The 19,717-nt window shown below is 43.9% G+C and overlaps 1 protein-coding gene across 1 annotated transcript in view; it reads right to left on the reverse strand.

The window, feature by feature from the left end:
• The window catches only part of ANTXRL (ANTXR like), a 55,705-nt gene that overhangs the window by 17,510 nt on the left and 18,478 nt on the right, over positions 1-19,717 (reverse strand). The window contains exons 10-17 of the mRNA XM_083843119.1: positions 16,715-16,813; positions 15,348-15,417; positions 13,830-13,908; positions 9,578-9,673; positions 8,363-8,401; positions 5,769-5,867; positions 3,749-3,916; positions 2,529-2,609 (exon numbers count right to left, since the gene is read on the reverse strand). Coding sequence (XP_083699245.1) covers positions 2,529-2,609; positions 3,749-3,916; positions 5,769-5,867; positions 8,363-8,401; positions 9,578-9,673; positions 13,830-13,908; positions 15,348-15,417; positions 16,715-16,813 — 731 coding nt within the window. The remainder of the gene's footprint in view (positions 1-2,528; positions 2,610-3,748; positions 3,917-5,768; positions 5,868-8,362; positions 8,402-9,577; positions 9,674-13,829; positions 13,909-15,347; positions 15,418-16,714; positions 16,814-19,717) is intronic.

The raw sequence follows: 19,717 nt of genomic DNA on the forward strand, positions 1-19,717 counted from the left end.
ATATCTGCCCACACTGTACGACTCAGACCTGATGCTGCATTTTCAGTTGGAGGGCTCCACCAGTGGGTACGGCAAACATATGCCTTGATACAGAAGGACATCACTACAGAGTGATGGGAGAAGCCCTCAAGGTAGCAAGGGCAACCCGAGCAAGTATCCCAAGCCACAGATAGCTTGCCAGACCACCTCAGAGCTGTCAACCCTTCTGTTGGGCCACAAGAGTGGAGCAAGGCAGTGACCACTGGTGCTCTAAGCCCCAAATCACTGGTAGAAGAGAGGGGTAGCAGCCTTGGGATGAACAAGGAAGAACACCGCACTGCAAGGCACGCCAGGCTGTGCTTCCATAAGTACCAGCAGTAAACCAAAACCAAAGCCTGTTGACCTCCATCAGCACATCTGGGCAGGAGTGACCCCATCCCTGCCTGGGCTCTTGGGGCAGCCCAGCTCCTCCAGCTCCCTACAGCCAGAGCTCCAGGCTCCCCACACTGCCAGGTCAGTCATCACACTTACATGACTTCCCCACCTATCCTTTAGCTGGGATGTATGGATGCACACGTGTGTATACATGTAAGTATGCATGTATAGTTATGCAATCCCTCCTCACCAAAATGTAAAGTCAAAAAGAATCAGAAAAGACCACTGAACAATCCATAGTCTTGCTCTTCTGTGCTAGATTTCTCCATGAAACACAGGCCTGTGATGCTCTTTATTTATACAGTAGAATGATGTCCAGTTATTTTCTTGTTTTCCGTTCAATATTCTTCAGCTTTAGTTAATTTCACAGACCAGGGAACAGAGATTATCCTATTCTTCCACCAAATCTGGCTCAATAGGATTCTTTCCACCCTATTTCCCAGATGTACGTTTGATTTTCTAATGTTCGCCCTGATACAATAATCCTTCAGCTTGCTCTGCTTTACATAGCCTCTTTTGAGTCCCTTGTCCTCCCCGCAGCAGAGCTGGAAGGCAAGTAACTGAGCATCCCTGTTCTGAGCCAGCCCCTGCATGTTTCTCAGCCACACAGGCTAACAGAGGCTCTGTTGTGCTCCGCACCCATAGAAACGTACCAGCCAAGCGAGTAAAAGGCAGAGGATAGATTCGTAGTATACAATGTTAGCGCTATCAAAATACAGCTGGGCCTAAAGAGCCTATTCACAAGCTCTAGATCGTGCTCAAAAAGTAAATAAGGTGTCTCGAGCACAGCTGCCTTGAAAATGCAGCTTGGTAAAACAAGTTAAAAGGCCATCTTACAAAGTAGCATGGGATACTGCGTTTGTTCTCTTATTGCCCTCACACACCCAAAGAAAAATTGAAGACAGTGAAGTTTAAACACCAAATCTTAATAACTAGAAAAAAGCCATAATGATATTTTGCCAAAAGCCAGAGGGTTGCAACTTATTTGCCCTAACTGATGGAAAGTAGGGCTAATTTTAAGTCTGTTTTCAGGCATGAAAATCACCCAGACAGACAAGCCCAGCACAAGGCCCCCTGAATCACAACTACCCCAGGAGAGCACCTGATGGACCCCACTGCTGTAGCTCTATAACCCCTTCACCCGAAAGCAAAGGTGATGAAATATATGTATTCTGGGTACAGAATAGCCATAGGGCAGAGAAGAAAGATACCGTCATCTTTGCTTGATCCTTGTTTCAAAGCTCTACTGCGGAAGGACAAGTCTGAAGCCGAAAAGAAGCAAAGCAGCAGCACTCAACTATTATGGAGTTTTTCCTCCAGGATAGCACAATAGACAACCAGCAAGTAACTTGCCAGGCTCTCATGGGGAAGCAGAGAGCTTCTGGTATCACAAGCGACCCTGGAGCAGCAAGCAGACAGCTGTGTGGCTCAGAGGCACAAACTCCCTGCTTCCTCCCAGGAAGAATCTATTCCTGACTGCATTTGACTTTATGAAGACAGGAGATATCCTACGCCTCCATACAAGATATGAGGAAGAGATGCATCTTCGCACAGAGTTCTAAGGAAATTTTTTTCTCCATTAACTTTGCTAGAGTTTGTTTCTTCATCATCTGCCCTGTTCATAGTTTCTCTCGTTAGCAATCGCTTAATTTTATTATCAAATCTGAAAAGCTGTAATCCTCCCTACCGAACTTCAGAAAAATGATGTTGAATTTAATATGCAGTAGTAGTTTTACAAAACTAGCAGTCCACCAGAGAACCTTTCCTTTGACTCCAAAAGGTGTGCGCAGGAAAGCAAGGCTAAGAATTTACATTAATGAAAAAGAGAAAGATGCTACCAAAGCTGGTCAGCTTCCACCTCAGTCTGCCCAAAACATAACAGTGGAGACATCACTATTGACCTTTTGGGGCAATACTTTTAAACAGATGCCACTGCAAACATTTTAGCTCATTTTGAAATCTCTGGTTCTCATGAAAAATTTTTAGCCTTGGGGGTAACATAAAAAGACAAACTCTCACACACACACACACACAAAAAAAAAAGCAGGGAGAGGGACAGCACACTGTTGCTGCTAACAAGGAAATGGAATGACAATTTGTTTGTGACACCTTACCTTATCCCCTGGCTGTGGTCTCATAAGAGAGACTTGATCATAGCCACGTCGAACCAAAGCCCATAGTGCATCAAGTTTGCCCTGAAATAAAAATCATATGAGATGACCAAGAGAGCTTGGGATAACATAATGAAATTAAACTACAGCTGAGCTGATGCAGCCTTTCTGTATTAAACTGTACGAAAGCTGCTCCTCTGCCTTTGTCCTGTGCATGCTGGAGAGCCAGAACAGAGACCTCGATGTGGTAACACATACCTTATACCCAGTGGGCCAAACTCACCCTGCTCAAAACTCACTGAAGATGACGAGCTTAATGAGAACAGCACCTAACTGTACCTCTTTATGGAGTTATATTAACAACAGGCAGAACAATGAAAGTGTTCTGTACTGAATAAACAGCCACAAGACCTAGGCAGGCATTAAAATTCACAGGTACTTTCCAGCCAACAAATTCAAGCACTGTTAAACCCATCTGTGAACCAGCCACGGCAGGATGGGGAGTGGGGACCTCATTCCTGCACCCACAAAGCGCTGGTTTGGGACTCGGCCACGGGTTTCTGGGATGAGTGCAGTGCGTTCCTGCCTCCATCAGCACGAGCCCTCCAGCTTCCTTAGCTGTAAGCTGAGATAACAGCTCTGGGGTTGTGTGAGGATACATACATTAGGGATGGGGAGACATCAGATACTATAATGACACAGGAGAAATGAGGATGAAAAAGCACAGAGAGACTGAGTGACTTACCCAAAATCAAACACTACATCTTGTGGCTGAACTAGAAGGGAACAGAGCTGAATCCCAACCCCAGGCCTTAGCCACATTGCAGCTGAAGCAAGGACAGGGTGCTCCAGCTGATCCTCCTTGTATGCTGCTTTAAATCAGCATACAACTGGGACCTTTCCCAGAAGAGATGGGATATCTGCTGCTGCAACCCAGTTTGTGCAAAAGTACCAAAAAGGGTTGAGACAAGAGCAGGAAGATTTCTGCTCCTGCCCTACAACACACTCCATTCTTCCCCACCCCCACCCCGCCACCAAAACAGTGGCAACACAGGGCCTGGGGCAACACATGTTCCAAGAAATAGGCAAAGTTGAGGAATACCAGCCACTTTTCTATATATAAGCTCTCCCAGCTCCACCATAAGAAAGGTTGCACTATGGAGGCAGGATGTAGTAGCATGTAGGACATAAGACTTTGTCAAACCCAGGGGCAGGCTTGTTACCTTGATTGGAGTGTACCACTTCCGCTGAGAAGGCGGTTTTCTCACATGGGGCTTTTTTGGCTTGGGTTCCCATGGCTCATACTCCTGCTCTGGCAGCTTAATAATAGCATTTTTGGGTTTCTCCAGTTTTGCTCCTTCCTCTGTTGATCCTTTGTCTCCCCACCGCACCTAAAGCCAGGAGAGCGCATTGTAAGTACAGACATTTCCGTGGTCCCTCCCCTAAGCAGGTGCTTTTTGCAGATACTAATCTAGTTCCATCAGGTAATCCAAATACCTCCAGACACAAAGCCAGATTTATGTAGGCACCCAATTGTCACTGTAATCAGAGATACGCATTTAAGAGTCAAATATTTTCTCGTGAAAGCAGTCTGAACTACCAGCATTTGCACCTTCTGGCAACAAAAGGTGTTGTGGGAAGTTGCAACATCCAGGGCAGATTAACTTATTTTCAAGTGAAATACAAAGCACTGCTCTGCTAGGACACAGGTGTAATTTGCTTCCCATTGACTCACCCAAAAAGCAGGCAGCAGCACTAGCTGAAGAAAGGCAGTCTTTATAAATAGCCTTATACTGATTAGTTCAAAAATGAAAAAAGGGTCAGGGAGAAGGACTAGAATGCCTTCTTAAGAGCAGCAGCTCTCAGACTTGTGTGTAGCTCCTACTAAAAACATCTTTTCCAAATGCGCAGCCACAAAAGGGGACAGTAACTTTATCCTCACTTAGCACCTCACTCACTCAGTACACTACTTATCTCAACCTGAAATTCTGCTTTTGTAGTCTGGCTCAAGTAGAAATGTTATCCCACATTCAAGGGCAACATGGGATCCATGGGGGCTACTCAGCCTCAAGGATAGTAATTCTGAACAAAATTGTTAAGGATATTAAGATGCATTATTTTTACTGCAGACTTTCAGGGACTTGCTGAGAAGCCACTGCTTTCATTCTATCAGCCCTAGTTTGGTCCAGAACCTCAGCTGGCTTACATTAGCCCACCTCCCTCAGCTACCTACTAGATGAGGTAGGAGTTTCTGGTGTGGCATCACTAAAAGTCATAATTAGGGCCTCAGCAGATATGAGTGAGTGATAACTCCCTTAACTAGTTCTCTTGGTTAGAAATATTAAATTGATTTCACTAACATTACGGTGATCTACAGGAGTTAGTAGCTGATCACAGCATTATCAAATGGCTCCCCAGAATGTATGCATCATAGGATAGCACAAGACATGTTTCTTTCACAGTAACGCTTCACCTCACTTTACACGCGAAGACTGACTTGTGCATGAACCCTAGGGCAAGATTTGATTTATAGGACAATTTCAACTCAGAATCAAGAGTGAAATTTTTCCCTGACAAATTTTTGTGCATGCTCATTTTGTTAATGCTCAACTGAAAAAAAAAATCATTGTTTATAATTCCCCAAACCAACTGCTTCCAGCCAGGAACAGTGTAGACAATATCCTCAAATACTACTTTTTTTCCTCAAATATAAGACAAGCTTCTTTACTGTTAGGGTAACAGAGCACTGGATCAGGGATTATGGAGTCTCCTCCTCTGGAGATATTCAAAACATGGCTGGATGCAATCCTGTGCAACATGCTCTAGGTGACCCTGCTTGAGCTGGGGGTTAGACTAAATGATCTCTAGAGGTCCCTTCCAACCTGAGCAATTCTGTGATTCAAAACCAGCATAACTCTGCAGTAGACAAGAGAACTGGAGCCAACTGCATTGACCGAAGAGTTAGATTCAGTAACTCAGAACTTCTTTTGGTGCTTGTCCCATTTCTTAACCTGCAAATTTTCTCCTGCTCATAATGCTAGATTCAATTAATTACTCATGCAAATGTGCCAGATTGATGTCTGATACTTGGAGGTCAGGTGCAATCAGGTGGACAAGCCTTAATTAAATCTCAGCCTCTACTCCAATGAAGTAGGTGTGGGTTTTGTTTTTAAACACAAACACATTATTAAAGTTAAGCACATTTGCACTGATTTTCACAACAGCAAAGAAAAACCCAAATACCTCCATCCTCTTAATTCCACCAACACCTCGGCCTCCGTAATAAGATGCATCCACAGTTGGCCACTTTTTCTTTGGCAATCCATCTTCATCATCTGATTCCTGTGGGAAAGACGGGGAGATGTTACTGTTGTTCTCACATAAATGGGAAACAAATGAACATCCTATGGTCCAATCCTTGGATATCTGGCTTTGTGTGTTACACTTACTTGCTGACAAAAAACAAAAGTGTCTTGTCTCTGCAGCTGCAATTTTATCTGAGAACTGCCTATTCCTCTCTCCTCTTCAGGCAGCTTTTACTTAGTCAAATATGCATTGAGCTTCAAAATCAACTGACTTTTAAGGGACGGCAAAGTGCAGATGAATTGTACATTATACTGGCTTGCCACTACGCTGTGCAGAAAATGCCACAATCAGCTAACCCAAAGAAATCATTTATTAATTGTGCTTTTAAAACTAAATGTCACCTAACAGGGAAAAAGCTACCATTGTGAGATTTCTAACGTGCATCAGGCCCTTTTCTCATGGCAGCTGTAACCAGTTGTTCTACGCTACTTGATTCTTTGCAGAGTCTGGCTCAAGCTGTACAGTTTGGAGCTGGGACTGAGACTGGAGCACCTCCAAGTTTTCAGGAAGCTCAGATCCAGAGTTTTTGACCTGCGTTTCTAAACACTGCAGATTTTCTTCTTCTGGAATGTGGGAGATTCTGAATCAGGGTTTTACTTCAGGTTCACTGTTCTGTTCTTGCTTAACTGAAAGCTGGCAAATATTTCTGGTTCAACAACCCAGGGAACACATCCCTAGCTCTATCATCTTGAGCTGTAGAAGTCACTGGGATTTCTCAGTCTCCCTGTCATTACACTGGAATCAAAGTGGCTGAAAGTCACACCGTAACACTTTCCCTGGCAGTCCCAAGAATACATATAGTTGAGGGAGGGGCCCAACAAGCCTTTTGTGAATGCTGCTGTTGGACTGGCCATGCATAGCACTCAATTTTCATCAGTACAAGTATGGTTCTAGAAACACTGGAATTTTTATTTAAATAATAATTGACAAAATAAAAAAGTGAAATCCAAATACTAGAGAAAGACACAATTTGTTATTAGATTACTAGGCGACATTTTCTTGAAGTGGCCCTACATGTTTCTATTTTAATGTGAAAGGAATTGAGACTCCAAAAGCCAGTAATGTCTTTTTAAAAGCATGTCTTCATTTTTGTTTATTCATATTTAACTCTTAGGTTATGCCTTGGAGAAAGCTATTTCCATTCAGTGACATTTGAACTCTCAGCTATAGTTCACGGGTCAGTTCTTCCAACAAATTCTTAAGTACGGCCAGGCAAGACATTCCCATTACTGGTAAGGGATTTAGAGGTGTCCCCCTCAAGTCACAGAAATACACATGGAAGTTATTGCATGCATGTTTTGATGTTGTTTTGGAAGAGTACAATGCACAAACCCATTTTGTGCCACATTAAAGACGGTAACCAGTGAACTACATCAGCAGTTTTGTTTCACTTCATTGGGAGCTTGAGTGCTACATAAGAAACCCTGCCTCTTCCGTAGGGTCTAACACAGATTTAAATTCTGTGTGTCTAACAACCCTTATTACTGGAAAGCCTGACAGTTACAGGACAGTTAATTATGGCACATGCTTTTCCTGTTGATAAAGAATTTATACTAAATATCTCCTATACAGTGCATGATTTTTATTGCATATTCTCAAGTTAAATTGTCATAGTGCTGCTGCCCAGGACAAGTAACAGGATCACAGACACAGCAATGGTGGCCTCTTGCAACCTCAAAACAGCAGCTGTGGTTGTCTCCTGATATTCATGCCAAGTTACAGCAAATTAGCAGCAAACTGTAAGCTTCTCTTGTGGGTTAGGCAAGTATATTCCACCCTTTAACTGCCTGTGCTTAGGAAAGGAATAGAGGTTGGCATGAGCTTACTCTGGAAATGCTTTTATTTCTTGCTATTACTTCCAACAAAACAGTAGAGTGAAACCTAAGCTGGGGTCAGGGCCTTTGTGTGTTACTGTACCAAAAAGAGCTCAGTTCAACCCAGCCTCCAACAGCTCACAACCTAAATAGAGAAGGGCCAAGTGTCCTGCCAAGGGTCAGGCTGCAGCAGAACCACAGCCAGAGGCCAGTTCCTGCTCACTCTCCTGTAAAGCCACAAGAATGCGGCCTTCACTGTCTTTTCTTTCAGCAGGCAGACTTTGCTCTTTACTTCCAAAGGGGCTAAACTCCTGCTGAGAACAGCAGCTCTGCTGGAGGAGGGATGTTTTTGATGCTGGAGAAGCAAAGATTTTCCTACACACACCTGTGTGATGCACAGCAGAAGGAACAAAATACAGTATGAACTGTGGGTCTGTGGACTTCTGAGTTATGCAACTATTTTCTCTGTGGATGAAAATAGTCTTGCTGTACTTATATAAAGAGGCCAGAAGGCAGAAATAACTGCCCTGACCCAAGAGACTTCCTCTCTCAGCCTTCAGGGTGTCATTAAGACACCTCCAGGGCTGACGCTCCTGGGCAGCACGATGCACTGCAGTGACTGCATACAGTGCAACAGCTCAGAAATAGCACGCTTACAGGCTCTGGAGGTGGTGGTGGAGGCGGCTCCTTGATCACCTGGAATATATAAACAACAGGAGAAATCTGAGTTAATAGTAGGGCTCATCCATCCCAGTGCTACGCCCTCTCTGCTTTCATGCTTGTCATAGATGGGTTGCTCTGCTCTGTTCCCCCACATTCAATTCTCTTATTAGCCTCTCTGCTTTTCAGCAGAGAACATTAATGCAGATGAGAAGCTAAACCCATCAGATTGAACTATTCAGTTGGTGAAGTGCCCTCTTAAGTAACTCATAATACAGCTCCACATAGTTCTGCCTTAAAATGTCATGTGATTACCAAGCTAGTGCAAAATATTCAGAGTCTGCAGTTCCTATGCATAAAAAAAGCTTATCTCTAGTGTTTAATAGCAGAGCTTATGTACATATTAGTAGATCAGTTCCATTATGCTCTTCCGCCACAGATGCCAAAGCTTGTTTTACAGAAGCATTGATCCCTGCAGAAACTTGGGCCAAGCTCAGACAACAGCAGGAAAAGGAACTGAAACCTCTTGAAGCTCTCACGTGCTGTTTATTTGGCTACTCCTATATATTTCATTTGATACCCTCTTCTGCAAACACTGCACTTGACCCTGCAAGTGTCACTCCTGTGAAAAACCTCAAGGGAATGACTGATTGCTCACTGCACACAGCACCACAAACAGCAGACTATCGTTACTTGCACCCATAGCAACATTCATGCTGCAGCACCAGGACCACCACATGTCGTAAAGAGACCAGGCTTCCAGCCCTGCCTGGTGCTTACTAGCCCCTGTGAAATGCCCATAACTTTCAGCTCCACACACATTAAACTCTGACTTGCATATTTAACAAATAATGCAAAAGCTCTTCTAATTTACAGGCGCTTCAAAAAATTGTGCAGGGAAATTGCATCACGTAACTTTCAAGGTATTTAGGCGTCGCTTCACCCAAACGCATGCCATCTAGACAGCTGGTCTATTTTTGGAATAGCAGTGTGGGCTGTGGGCATTTGCACCCTATATTACTCTGACTGTAGGTAAGATTATATCTTGTCTGTGATGCACAATGGAATGCATTACAGAATCCATAACACTGCAGAGTCAAGCTACTTGGTCCACTACTACATGAAGAAACTAGAACTCCAAACCATTGTAATTGTTTTAGCAATAAGCCAAAAAAATGGAAATCAAGTAAAAATAAATAAATCTGTACTTACCACTGTGCAGCAAAGGGGCCAGAACCACCAAAGAAGAGCCAGAGCCAGCAGCAAAAAGAGAATCAGCAGAGCAATGAAAAGGATGGTTCCAGTCAGCTGCAAAAAAGATGATTGTTTCTGAGTTATCTCTGTATGCCAAAAATGAGACTTGAGCCCAGAATTTACACAATTAGATTGGGCAAAATGAGCCAGGTTTCCCTCACTACAAGGTCTCACTTAGGCAGTGCAGTACATCACTGTTATCATTAGGGTCTCATCAGGATTTAGCGTGACAAATGTGTATTTGAAGTCATGCTTCAGGGAAGCACCTCTTGTTTGTGGTATGTATATCTGCAACTTATATATACATTTACGGTATGTCTATAGCTCAGTAGACTCAAGGGAACTAAAATTGTACACAAACCATTCCCAAGTCTGCGCTGACAGGTCCCTTAATACTGTCAGAAGGGCATTTCAAACTACATGGCCAGACTCAAGTAATCTTCCGTCACTAGAGATGCAGAATATACCATCGTTGATATGCAAAGAATGGGAATATTGGAGCTAGGAGCTTACAGGTAATTTAACATGTCAACATCATACAACAGAGCAAAACTTCTTATCTCAGCCTCAACAGCTCCCACGCCTGCCTCTGTTGCCTCTTGACTCAGACAGCACACAACCCCAGCCCGAGGACTTAGACAAACTAGTCATTAATGCTGCTGGTTCTTGGTAAGCTTCTTGGGACTGGTTTGACTTTTTAATAACATGCCGTGAGCTTAACCATTCCTCTTTCTTATATTCTATCTACCACTCCGCAGGTGGGAGTCTGGGGCTAGATAGTTAAGGAACTACATTCAAAACAGATGTCAAGTTTTCTCGAAAGAGTCTGGAATTTAAAAAGAAAAAAAGTGTTAAAACTTGAAATTAGCTTTTCCTGTGGAAATCCTGCTCTGAGTGCAAACAGTCCATCATTTCATGACAAGATGTGCTGATTGAGTATTGCTCTGGTGACTACAGGAAAGTAGGTCTTCAATGTGCTGCCTGGCTCCTGCAGAACACACAGAGCACATGGCTTTTTGGAAATTAAACATTTGATGCAGATGAGCAGTGGCAAGGTGAGACATGCAGTTTCCTTGGACTGCAATGGGCTCTGGGATGAGGTTAATATTAGCTCTGGTGATCCAAACCTGTGAAAAGAAACCTCTTCAATGGTAAACTGAGCTAAAGAGGTTTAATTCACCAGCAACAGGGATACCAGAGAACAGGAAAAACCCAGTAGCAAAATGAAGGACAGCCTAAGACTGGGAAGCAAAAAGAGCTTGAAGAAAGATCTGTGATTCAGGCTGAGGAAACATGAGATGGCTAGAGAAAAAGCTGTAAGATGCTTTGAAACAAGGATATGTGGGAGGTTAAATGGAAAGAAAGCAAGTCCCCATGCATGGAGGTTAAGGTCCATGAGATTTACCTTGTTAAATCTGAAAACTACTTGCTGAATTCCCATGACAAGACAACTCAAACTCATGCTTAGCCCCTTCTTTCAACAGGAGGAGTTCCCTTCATTGTTCCCAGTTGATTTGTTTTCCCCCCAGACAGAAAAAAGGCTGAGGGTGGAAAAGAAAGTATGGGCTGATAAGAGTTTTGCAAAGTCTGGATGAGATCTTGAGTGGCTGACTTGGGTGATATCTGCTCTTCCTCAGGCCAAATCCTAGATCTGTCGGACTGGCATGTTAAGACATGACTAACCCACCCACAGCTCCCATACCACGCTTAGGCATGGGCCCCAGTATCCCATAACTCTAGCACTGCATCACCATCCCTTTGCTGCTCTGCAACTTCTTGTCACGGATACAACAAACCAACCTGTTCTGAGATACATTACATAGCTCACATCATTTGTTAAGTCAGGGAGCAGGAGAAAGCCAAGGTGGAATACCAGGTGTCCTGCCCAAAGGAATCCTGCTGGAAGACACTACCCAGCTGCAGCTCAGTGATGCCGTCCCCCTCTGGCCCACCCTCGGCTCCAAACAGCACTAACACATCAGGGAAATGGACACTTGGGAGACATCAACTCCCAGTGAAGCCAGTTCGCTGAGAAAAGAGTGATTAAAATCAAGTATAACTTTTAAGAGGCGTTTCTGCACTCCTTACAACAAATCCAAGAACGGCACCAATGCAGCACATGAGCCACATAGACGTACATACCACTGCTACTGTTACTCCAAACACACATTGCCTTCTTGTCCTGTTCCCAGGCATTGCTTTTCCCATGCTAAGTACTCATATAAATCACCAAGACATTTGCCAGAAGCAGCTCGGGAGCTGCTGGCAGCCAGAAGCTAGAGAGTCCTCTTTCAGTGATCGAATATACAAAGCATTGTAGTGAAGCTGGACTTTGAAAAAGGAAATAGCAGACTTCATGCAGCTGAACAGAAAGGAGCACAGGGATTGCACAGAGGCTTTAGGAGTAAAGTCAAGAGAAGATACTTACTGTACAGAAAGGACAGAAGCGCCAGCTGGGGAGGAGAGCTGAGCAGGCCAGCTGACGGCAGCTCACAGAAAAGGGAGCAGGAGAGGAAAGGAAATGGAGAGAGTCTCTAAAACAATAAGAGCGAAAGGCATGAGGTTAGGACAAAGTTGGAAAGCGAACCATCAGCCTTACTGCTTATGGACTGCAATTGGGATATGATCTTTCCTGCACCAGATGAGAATCAGGCCCCTTGTCTCCTTCATGTTCAATCTGCAGGAGCTGGGCAAAAAACGTGAGATTGACAGGACTGGAGATTGGAGTTCTCTCTTTATCCTATGGCTACTGAGAGGAAAGCTTCCTCCAACCACGTTCTGGCCTGAAGGAACCCCAACTAGGACTAAGACTTCAGCATCCATCAGAAAAATTACATATGGGTAACTAAATGCACCAGTTAACGCTTGTGTTTCACTGTGGACTCAAAAGGCTTCATGGTACCTGGGGTAGAAGGGAGTAAAGAGTGGAAATATAAAGCCTTAATGTAGAAAATTTTGAGGAAAGTTTGTAGAAAAAAATTTATATAAAAGGCAAAGCTGCAAAATCATGTCTGCTAGACTCTGCATCCTGACACCCTGGGCTGTTCCAGCAATCTGCTGTAAAATTTCCCAGCTGCATTGCTGAAAACATCAGAAAATCAAGTCTGCGAGCTCCACTTGCTGTTCCCATTCCTGTCTTTCTACTCTGCAGCTGTCAGAAAGGCCAACAATGATTACAAACCAATATGACAGCATTTGGTGTAGGCTATAAAAGTCCTTTAGACACTAACAATAATAATAAAGCCCAGCTTTGATACCAAATGCTTAGTACCAAGTACTTTGGCAAACTTTTAGTCCGCAAGCACAAGGCCCAATCTTTAGAGTAAACTGTTCTTAGCTTGCACCAGCTATCGTTGTTGCTTATTTCTACTCCATAGCAACGAAGAAAACCATTTATCTACTTGTAGTCAGCTTTTTTTTAAATTCTAAAATCAGATTTTGCTGAAAGAACACTTCTAGCTGCTGGTCCCTTACCCTCCCCTGTGGAAAAATGGTCTTCCTGACATCAGCCAGGATATGTGTAGCAAAGCCACTGCTGTCCCACAGCAGGACATGCTCCTTTAGCTGGGCAGCAGCCTTGTATCAGGAAGCTCACCACAGGATGTGATGCTGGTGTCTCTTTCTGCTCATCCCCCATGACACCAAGAAAAAAGCAGCTACCTCCTGTTGTTAAAAGTGTAAAAAAATGCCTTGGCAAGTCCTGAACTAGAGGTAAATTGTGGAGGTCTAACAACAAATGCAGTGAACTCCAACCACCAAAAAAATTAAAAAATGAAAGTTTAGAGGATCTTCCATGCTGTGGCCCTTCTATGTCAAAGCTCCAGAAGTTGTACATTTCACCTCAGATACCACAGGTGATCCCAATACTCAATAGCGTATTGCTTCTTGATGCTCTTTCTTCCATTTTCATGGATTCCCTTCCAGCCAAATCCTATCTATAAGGACATTTCTCTCCTGGGATAGAAACAGTCTCGGAGCCTTTTGTTGTAATTGTTTACTCCATAAATCTACCATGATCTAGCCATCATCAGTAATGATTTAGTCTTAACTAGCCTGGTTATTTTTCAAGGAATTGCTGGGATTCACTCAACAACTGTGATGCAGCAGCTGCAGGGAGCTCATGTTCAGTCAAGGAGGCTTTGCCTGAAGAGCCACCGCCTCTTTCCAAGGTCTCATGGTTTCTCTGTCAAGCCCCATTGCAATTACTTACACACTGTGTGCTGGTGATGCTGACAGAGCTGGAGATGAACGTTAGCCCGTTGTTCATGCTGACTTGTAGGAAAACCACCCTAAAGCACAAACAGATACACTTATTTTTAGTGTCATCTTTATACTCATTGTTCCCTTTATTCCGGCTGTGTTTTAGCCATTGGCTGATGAACATGCATGGATAACATGCCCTGCTGAGTCAAGGCATTATCGTGGCTTCAGGTGCTTACCTACCTCTGTCTCTCTGCTTGCCCAGGAGCCATCCTTTTTATGTTGGCTTAATTGAGTTGGGACATATGCTCTTTATTTAAAAGCCTCCATCCCACCTGGGGCAAAGGGCACTAGGACAGTAAGTTGTAACAGTCTCAGACATTTGCAATATTACCCTAGATAGCACAGGAAACCTTAAGACTTTGTTTTATTTTAAATCTTTCTGGAGATTAAAGAGACTGTCTTTTTTTTTCTTTTTAAAAGCTTATCTAAGTAAAGTCAGAGTATCTGCATGAGGTCAAGGGAAAAAAATCACTGAAATGACAGTGAAATTGAAACAGAATCTGGCCATAGGCATTCTCCAATATCAGAAAAAGGGTCTAAGGAGAAAAAAAAGTTTCCCCCACTACCCAAAAATAGGGAAGGGGAGGGAGACCCCAGTACAGTATTCAAGGACTCAGAAGATCACCAAGGAAGAAGTTACAGTCTTGTGCCACATCTATCTGAAGTCTGCAAGATCACAATGGCTGAACAATACCAACACTAACCAAAGCAGAACAGGGGCAAAATGAGAGCGACATCAACATCAGCAAAAGGATTCAAATCAAGCATCTTTTCAATCAAAATGAAAAGTCTGCTTGGAACTCAGTTAACTTTTGGCCTGGAAAAAATGAAACAGGAACAGAGAAGAAATTACACAGGCATCCTCAAAAATCCTCCCCCACCAGCATCTGAAATCCTCCCTCCCCGCTCTTCTCATTAACTCTAGCTTTCTCCAAGTCACCTCATGGCCGATAGCCTCCCAGCTACACTGGGTTCACAGGGGGAGACTTCCAAGATGTCTTATTAAACAGTCCCTCCCATGCAGAGCCCTCAAGTTCTGGAGATGTGGTGCAGAACAGCTGCAGCTAGCTGGACTACAGCTTCCTGGGCACGCTGCAGTGGGAAGGGCAATCCTAACACCCACTAGCATCCACAGAAACAGAGTGAGGCCTGACATCAATGATTACAATGACTCACTGCGGCTGTATCTCCAGAGACTGCGCGTGACATGGGTCCAGTGATGTCAAGAGCTTTGTGGCACAGCTGATGTGGGAGTTTTTATCACCAGACTTATTTTTCATTGAATAGAACTGCGCTTGCTCATGCTAGGAGGGTATTTGGTACGCACAGGATTGCCCTAATCCCATTACAAAAATTAATCTTCTTAGTTTGGCACTTTGGGTAAAATTCCAAGCCCTTGGCTCAGTAATGACATCCTCATCCAAAGTCCCCTCTCTCCTGACACCTACTGGAAAGCAATACTTACTGTCCAGCATCTTCTATCACTGGAGCAGGGCAAAGCAGGTAAGTATCATGAACAAGTGTTGGCTTTTCATCTGAAAAGGAATTAATATAACTGTCAGAAATGAGAAAAACCTCAAGCAACAACAGTTATTAGAGCTGTTCTTTCCTGCTTCTCCCATCCCAAGCACACCTGAAGACACAGCTCATTTCCATGGCCTTATCCTGCCAAAGCAGGTAAGTTAGTGATGTGTTTTAGGGCCAGCCTGAGGGGGGAAAAAAAGCACAGCCAGCACAGATCAGTGTCTTATCACATCAGCTGCTGCAGACCTAACCCAAGGAAAACACAGTATGGAGGACATATGGAATTAGGGCAGTTTTTCTCCTTTGTACTTCCAGGTCAGCCCTAGCACTTGCAGTGTGAAATCTAGTCAAGGTGCCAGTGGGTTAGGAACAAGGAAGAAAGAGCCAGAAGTCGGGCTACCTGGTAAGCCACAAGAAACAAATCCCCTGCAAAGGGCATCTGTGAGTGTGACGGGAGTGAGACCACCAGAGTTTATTTAACACAGCCTCTATGTAGGCAGCAAGGATGGGAAATGAAGGAGCGATTCATGTGCACCCTCTCTAAGCGAATTCACTGCTAGGGAAGGCACCAGTCTGGCCGCAACAGAGTATGAAAGCCCCTACTGTGCTCAGCCAACAAGGGCAGCATATAGAGAGAAGAAGCCAAGCTCCCCTCCCCATGCCATGCTTCACCCTGCCAGACACACACTGCTTCTCACGAAGAAGAGAGGACTGCTGAGAAAATGGACACTCGATCTTTTTTGGCCATTCAGTCCTTTGCCTGGCTGCTGAGACAGCAAACAAAAGACCCCGTTGAGCACAGCGATTGCAGGGAGTTTCCACGTTACACATTCTCTGCGATAAGACCGGCAACTTGTGTCAGAGAGGAATGGAGCAGAGCTGAAGGGCCCTGCTTTATGGTAAGCATCTTCTGAATCAGTGACCAAATAGCTTTAACACACCACCAGGGCATCAAGACAGCATTATTTATTTTTTCTGGAGATGACCCAGGGAATAGGGAGCAATTTTATTTCCTTCCTGTTAAAGCGCGATAGCCAGTCCTTGCTGGCTGTGTGTATCACACACGTGAATCATTCACAGCGAGCCTGGAATTCACTGTGCAGCAGTATCTCCTGCATAAGCCCTCACAACACAATGCCCACAGGTTGTAAGAGCGAAAAAGGATGAATTTCAAGCTGCTAAATGCATATCCCCACCCATCTCCCCGACATCCACTGCAAGGGCTCCCCTGATACAGATGGGAGACAGGCTGCATCCCATGGGATGACAGCCAGTGGGGAACTGGAACCCCTCAGCCTGAAGACTTACTGATAGTAAGGCTGTCGTTGAGCTTGAAGCTGCAGAGTACCTGGTCGATATTTCTTGCATGATAAAAACCATTGCCTCTTACCACAACTTGAAAGGATTCTGTAAGTAAAAGCACAGAAGAGTTATGAGAAATATCTCAAATGCAGCATTCCCTTCCACAGTGGTCTGAAGTACAACGTGACAACAGCTGTTCTCCACCCTGTGTCTGAATCAAAGTGTCCACGCTGACACTCAGTACTCAGCAGCAATAGCCAAGAGTATTACAGTGACGCTGGTGCTTTGCAGAGCAACATTCATCTCGAGGGGGCTCCCACAAGCATCCCACAGACCCTCAGTGCCTCAAAGATGCCACAGCAACACTGCGAGCCTGACTTGGCTGATGGTATCTCATGGTTCCTCCACAGCTTTGGGTGCAGATACCTGCTGTAATCACAAGCGCCAGGCTTTCCTCTTTTCTTCCCAGCAGATCACACTCTGCTCTCAAGCAGCAGCAGCTGCTCTGTTCAGTAAGACATGGACAAACAGGACTGCCGTCCTCGCCCCACCATGAAACAGAGGGGAAGGGTTTGTATCTGGCACAAGCCCTGGTGAAAGTCTTTCAGCACGTACAAGAACTGAACCTGTGTATAGCCCTGCTAGCATCTGCTGCACGTTTCTTACTTCTCCATAGCAAGGTTTTAGAACTATTATTAGTTCTATTATTTGTATTTATTAGTAAATATTAGTAACAACCTCCATGGGTAACACTTCTTCCCAGAGCTCTGACAATACCTGGACACCCATCTAAAATTTATTTTTTGTCTCTTGATTTTATAGAAAAGCAGCTTGATGAAATATAATCGCAGTTAGATCCTCCCCCTCTCCCCCCATACTAAATCTTAAAAGGCAGCAACCACAAAAACTTCACTGAGAGCTATTTCAGTGGTTTTGAAAAGATGAAAAAAAAAAAAGACTTTCAAAACAAAACGGTAAAAACTACATCTAGAGGTCTAGTCTTGTCAGGACAGGTTACCCCTCCTGCTCTTCTTTTCCCATCACTGCCGTTCTGCACAGTCACTTGTGAGAACTGACTTTGGAATAACCTGCCCATCAACACAAGCTGACAATTGAGTTTCAATCCCAGACTTGCTGGGAAACGCAGACAGCTGGTACAGGATTTGGTTGTTGCTGTTGAGAAGTCTGCCCCTTCAAATGCTCCTGAGCATTAACATGTTCTGGGTGATGGTCTGTTGAAATGGCTAATTCCATTTAATTTTGCGCCCTGGCTCTGGCTGCGTCCTTTTCTTCCTTAGTTACTGTCAAAAGCTGCAATCTACGAGCTGACAAGACAGCAAAGGGAAAAAGGTCAGCACTGAAATAACCGGGCAGCGCTGGCAGCGAGATGGTAGGTTGGAGCTGGTGTGCGCTGGCTGCGCTGTCGGCTTCGCTTCTGTGACTCTGATGAGAAGCTGACGGCTTGCATCCACACCTGGGAGTTGATGTGGCCAGTAGGATGCCACATCCAACAAAACCTTTCAATCACATCCACGCACCGTAAGCATAATCAAAGCAACGATGCTGTCAAACAGGATACGAGGCACCTCCACTGCGGCACTGATAGCCTGTTTACAGGCTGCACGTCTTGGTCACTTTAAATCAGAGGGAAGAGAAAGGACCCAACTCCGTTTCTCCAGAGTGGGGATGACAAATTTGCAGGGTCAAAAAGCATTAAGCATCAGATAGCTGTCATAACGCGACTAGATCAATTTGTAAACGGACTCACTGGATAGCTTTGTCACAGAGAGCCAGAGCCCCAATAGGAATTGTCATAATTCAGCTGCAACCACATGGAAATCGTTTCATCAGCAATTTACTAAACCTCTGGCAAATCAAAAATGAAGCTGAGAACACCAGTAATCAGCACAGTGGTAATTATGAGCTGCAAGAATAATTGTGAGCTGCAAGAATAATTGTGAGGAGTAGGTCAGTCTGCTCTAATCCCCAATAAAGACTGGCTTCCACTGAGCAACACAAAGCCTGTGTGCTTTCATAACAGATTCTAGAAATAAGTAATAATGTTGAATAAAATCGACACTGATTCCCCCCTCCTTACTCAGATAATATGCACACAAGAAATGCACAGATAGATCGACATTTCAAGGCTATAAACAAGCAAGCTGCTTTGCTGGAGAATGTCACATCCAAAAAAAATAAGTATTTTTTGATCAAAATTTCGAAATGCAGATTTTAATTGTATATATTTTTTTAAAAAGAATAAAATTCCTCACTAAAAAAAGGGGGACAAACCTTACATTTCTACAAACTGTTATGTTCCAATTTTCACCCAGCTCTAAATGCACAGTATACATATTTTCCTATAGGATTTAATGACCATGTGATCTTATTTCTTACCTATATATTACCAATAAACTATATTCATGATTACCTAAATGTAACGTGCATTCAAATTTTTAGATTACTTCAGACGCCTGAGGGCTTTTCTGTGTTGAAGTCCAAATAATAAACGTTAAAAAGTCACATTACATATAGAAAAGGACTATTAAATGACTGTCCAGTGAACTGAACTCAGGATCTGGATTCACACTACCATGAAAAAGTTGTTCAATCCAAGGGGATCCCTTCCAGGAGACAATGGTGCTCACAGCTGTAAAGACAAACCTCTGGCTCTGTTGAAGTACATGGGATTGCTCAAAATAATAAAGCCAAGCACAAGCGTAAGGATTTGCAGCCACGTCCTGTAAAACTCTTGCAGTTCATTTCAGGTATGGCTTGCAGGACTAAGCCTGTAGTAAAAACTATTATGATCCCAATTCATGGTGTTAAAGACCATTTAACCCACATGTTGACAGCTTGCACCACTTAGACTTGCACTTGCTGCTTCCTCCTATTTTAAGCAAACCTTCAAGCACCTGAGATCCACATCTTCATGCCCTGGTGATTCAGCAACATGCTTTGCCCTGAGCCCACCTTTGCTGAATGACGTTTTCAGCAGGGACAGAACAA

Source organism: Anser anser (genome assembly GCF_964211835.1).
Source record: "Anser anser genome assembly, chromosome: 7".
Taxonomy (NCBI): domain Eukaryota; kingdom Metazoa; phylum Chordata; class Aves; order Anseriformes; family Anatidae; genus Anser; species Anser anser.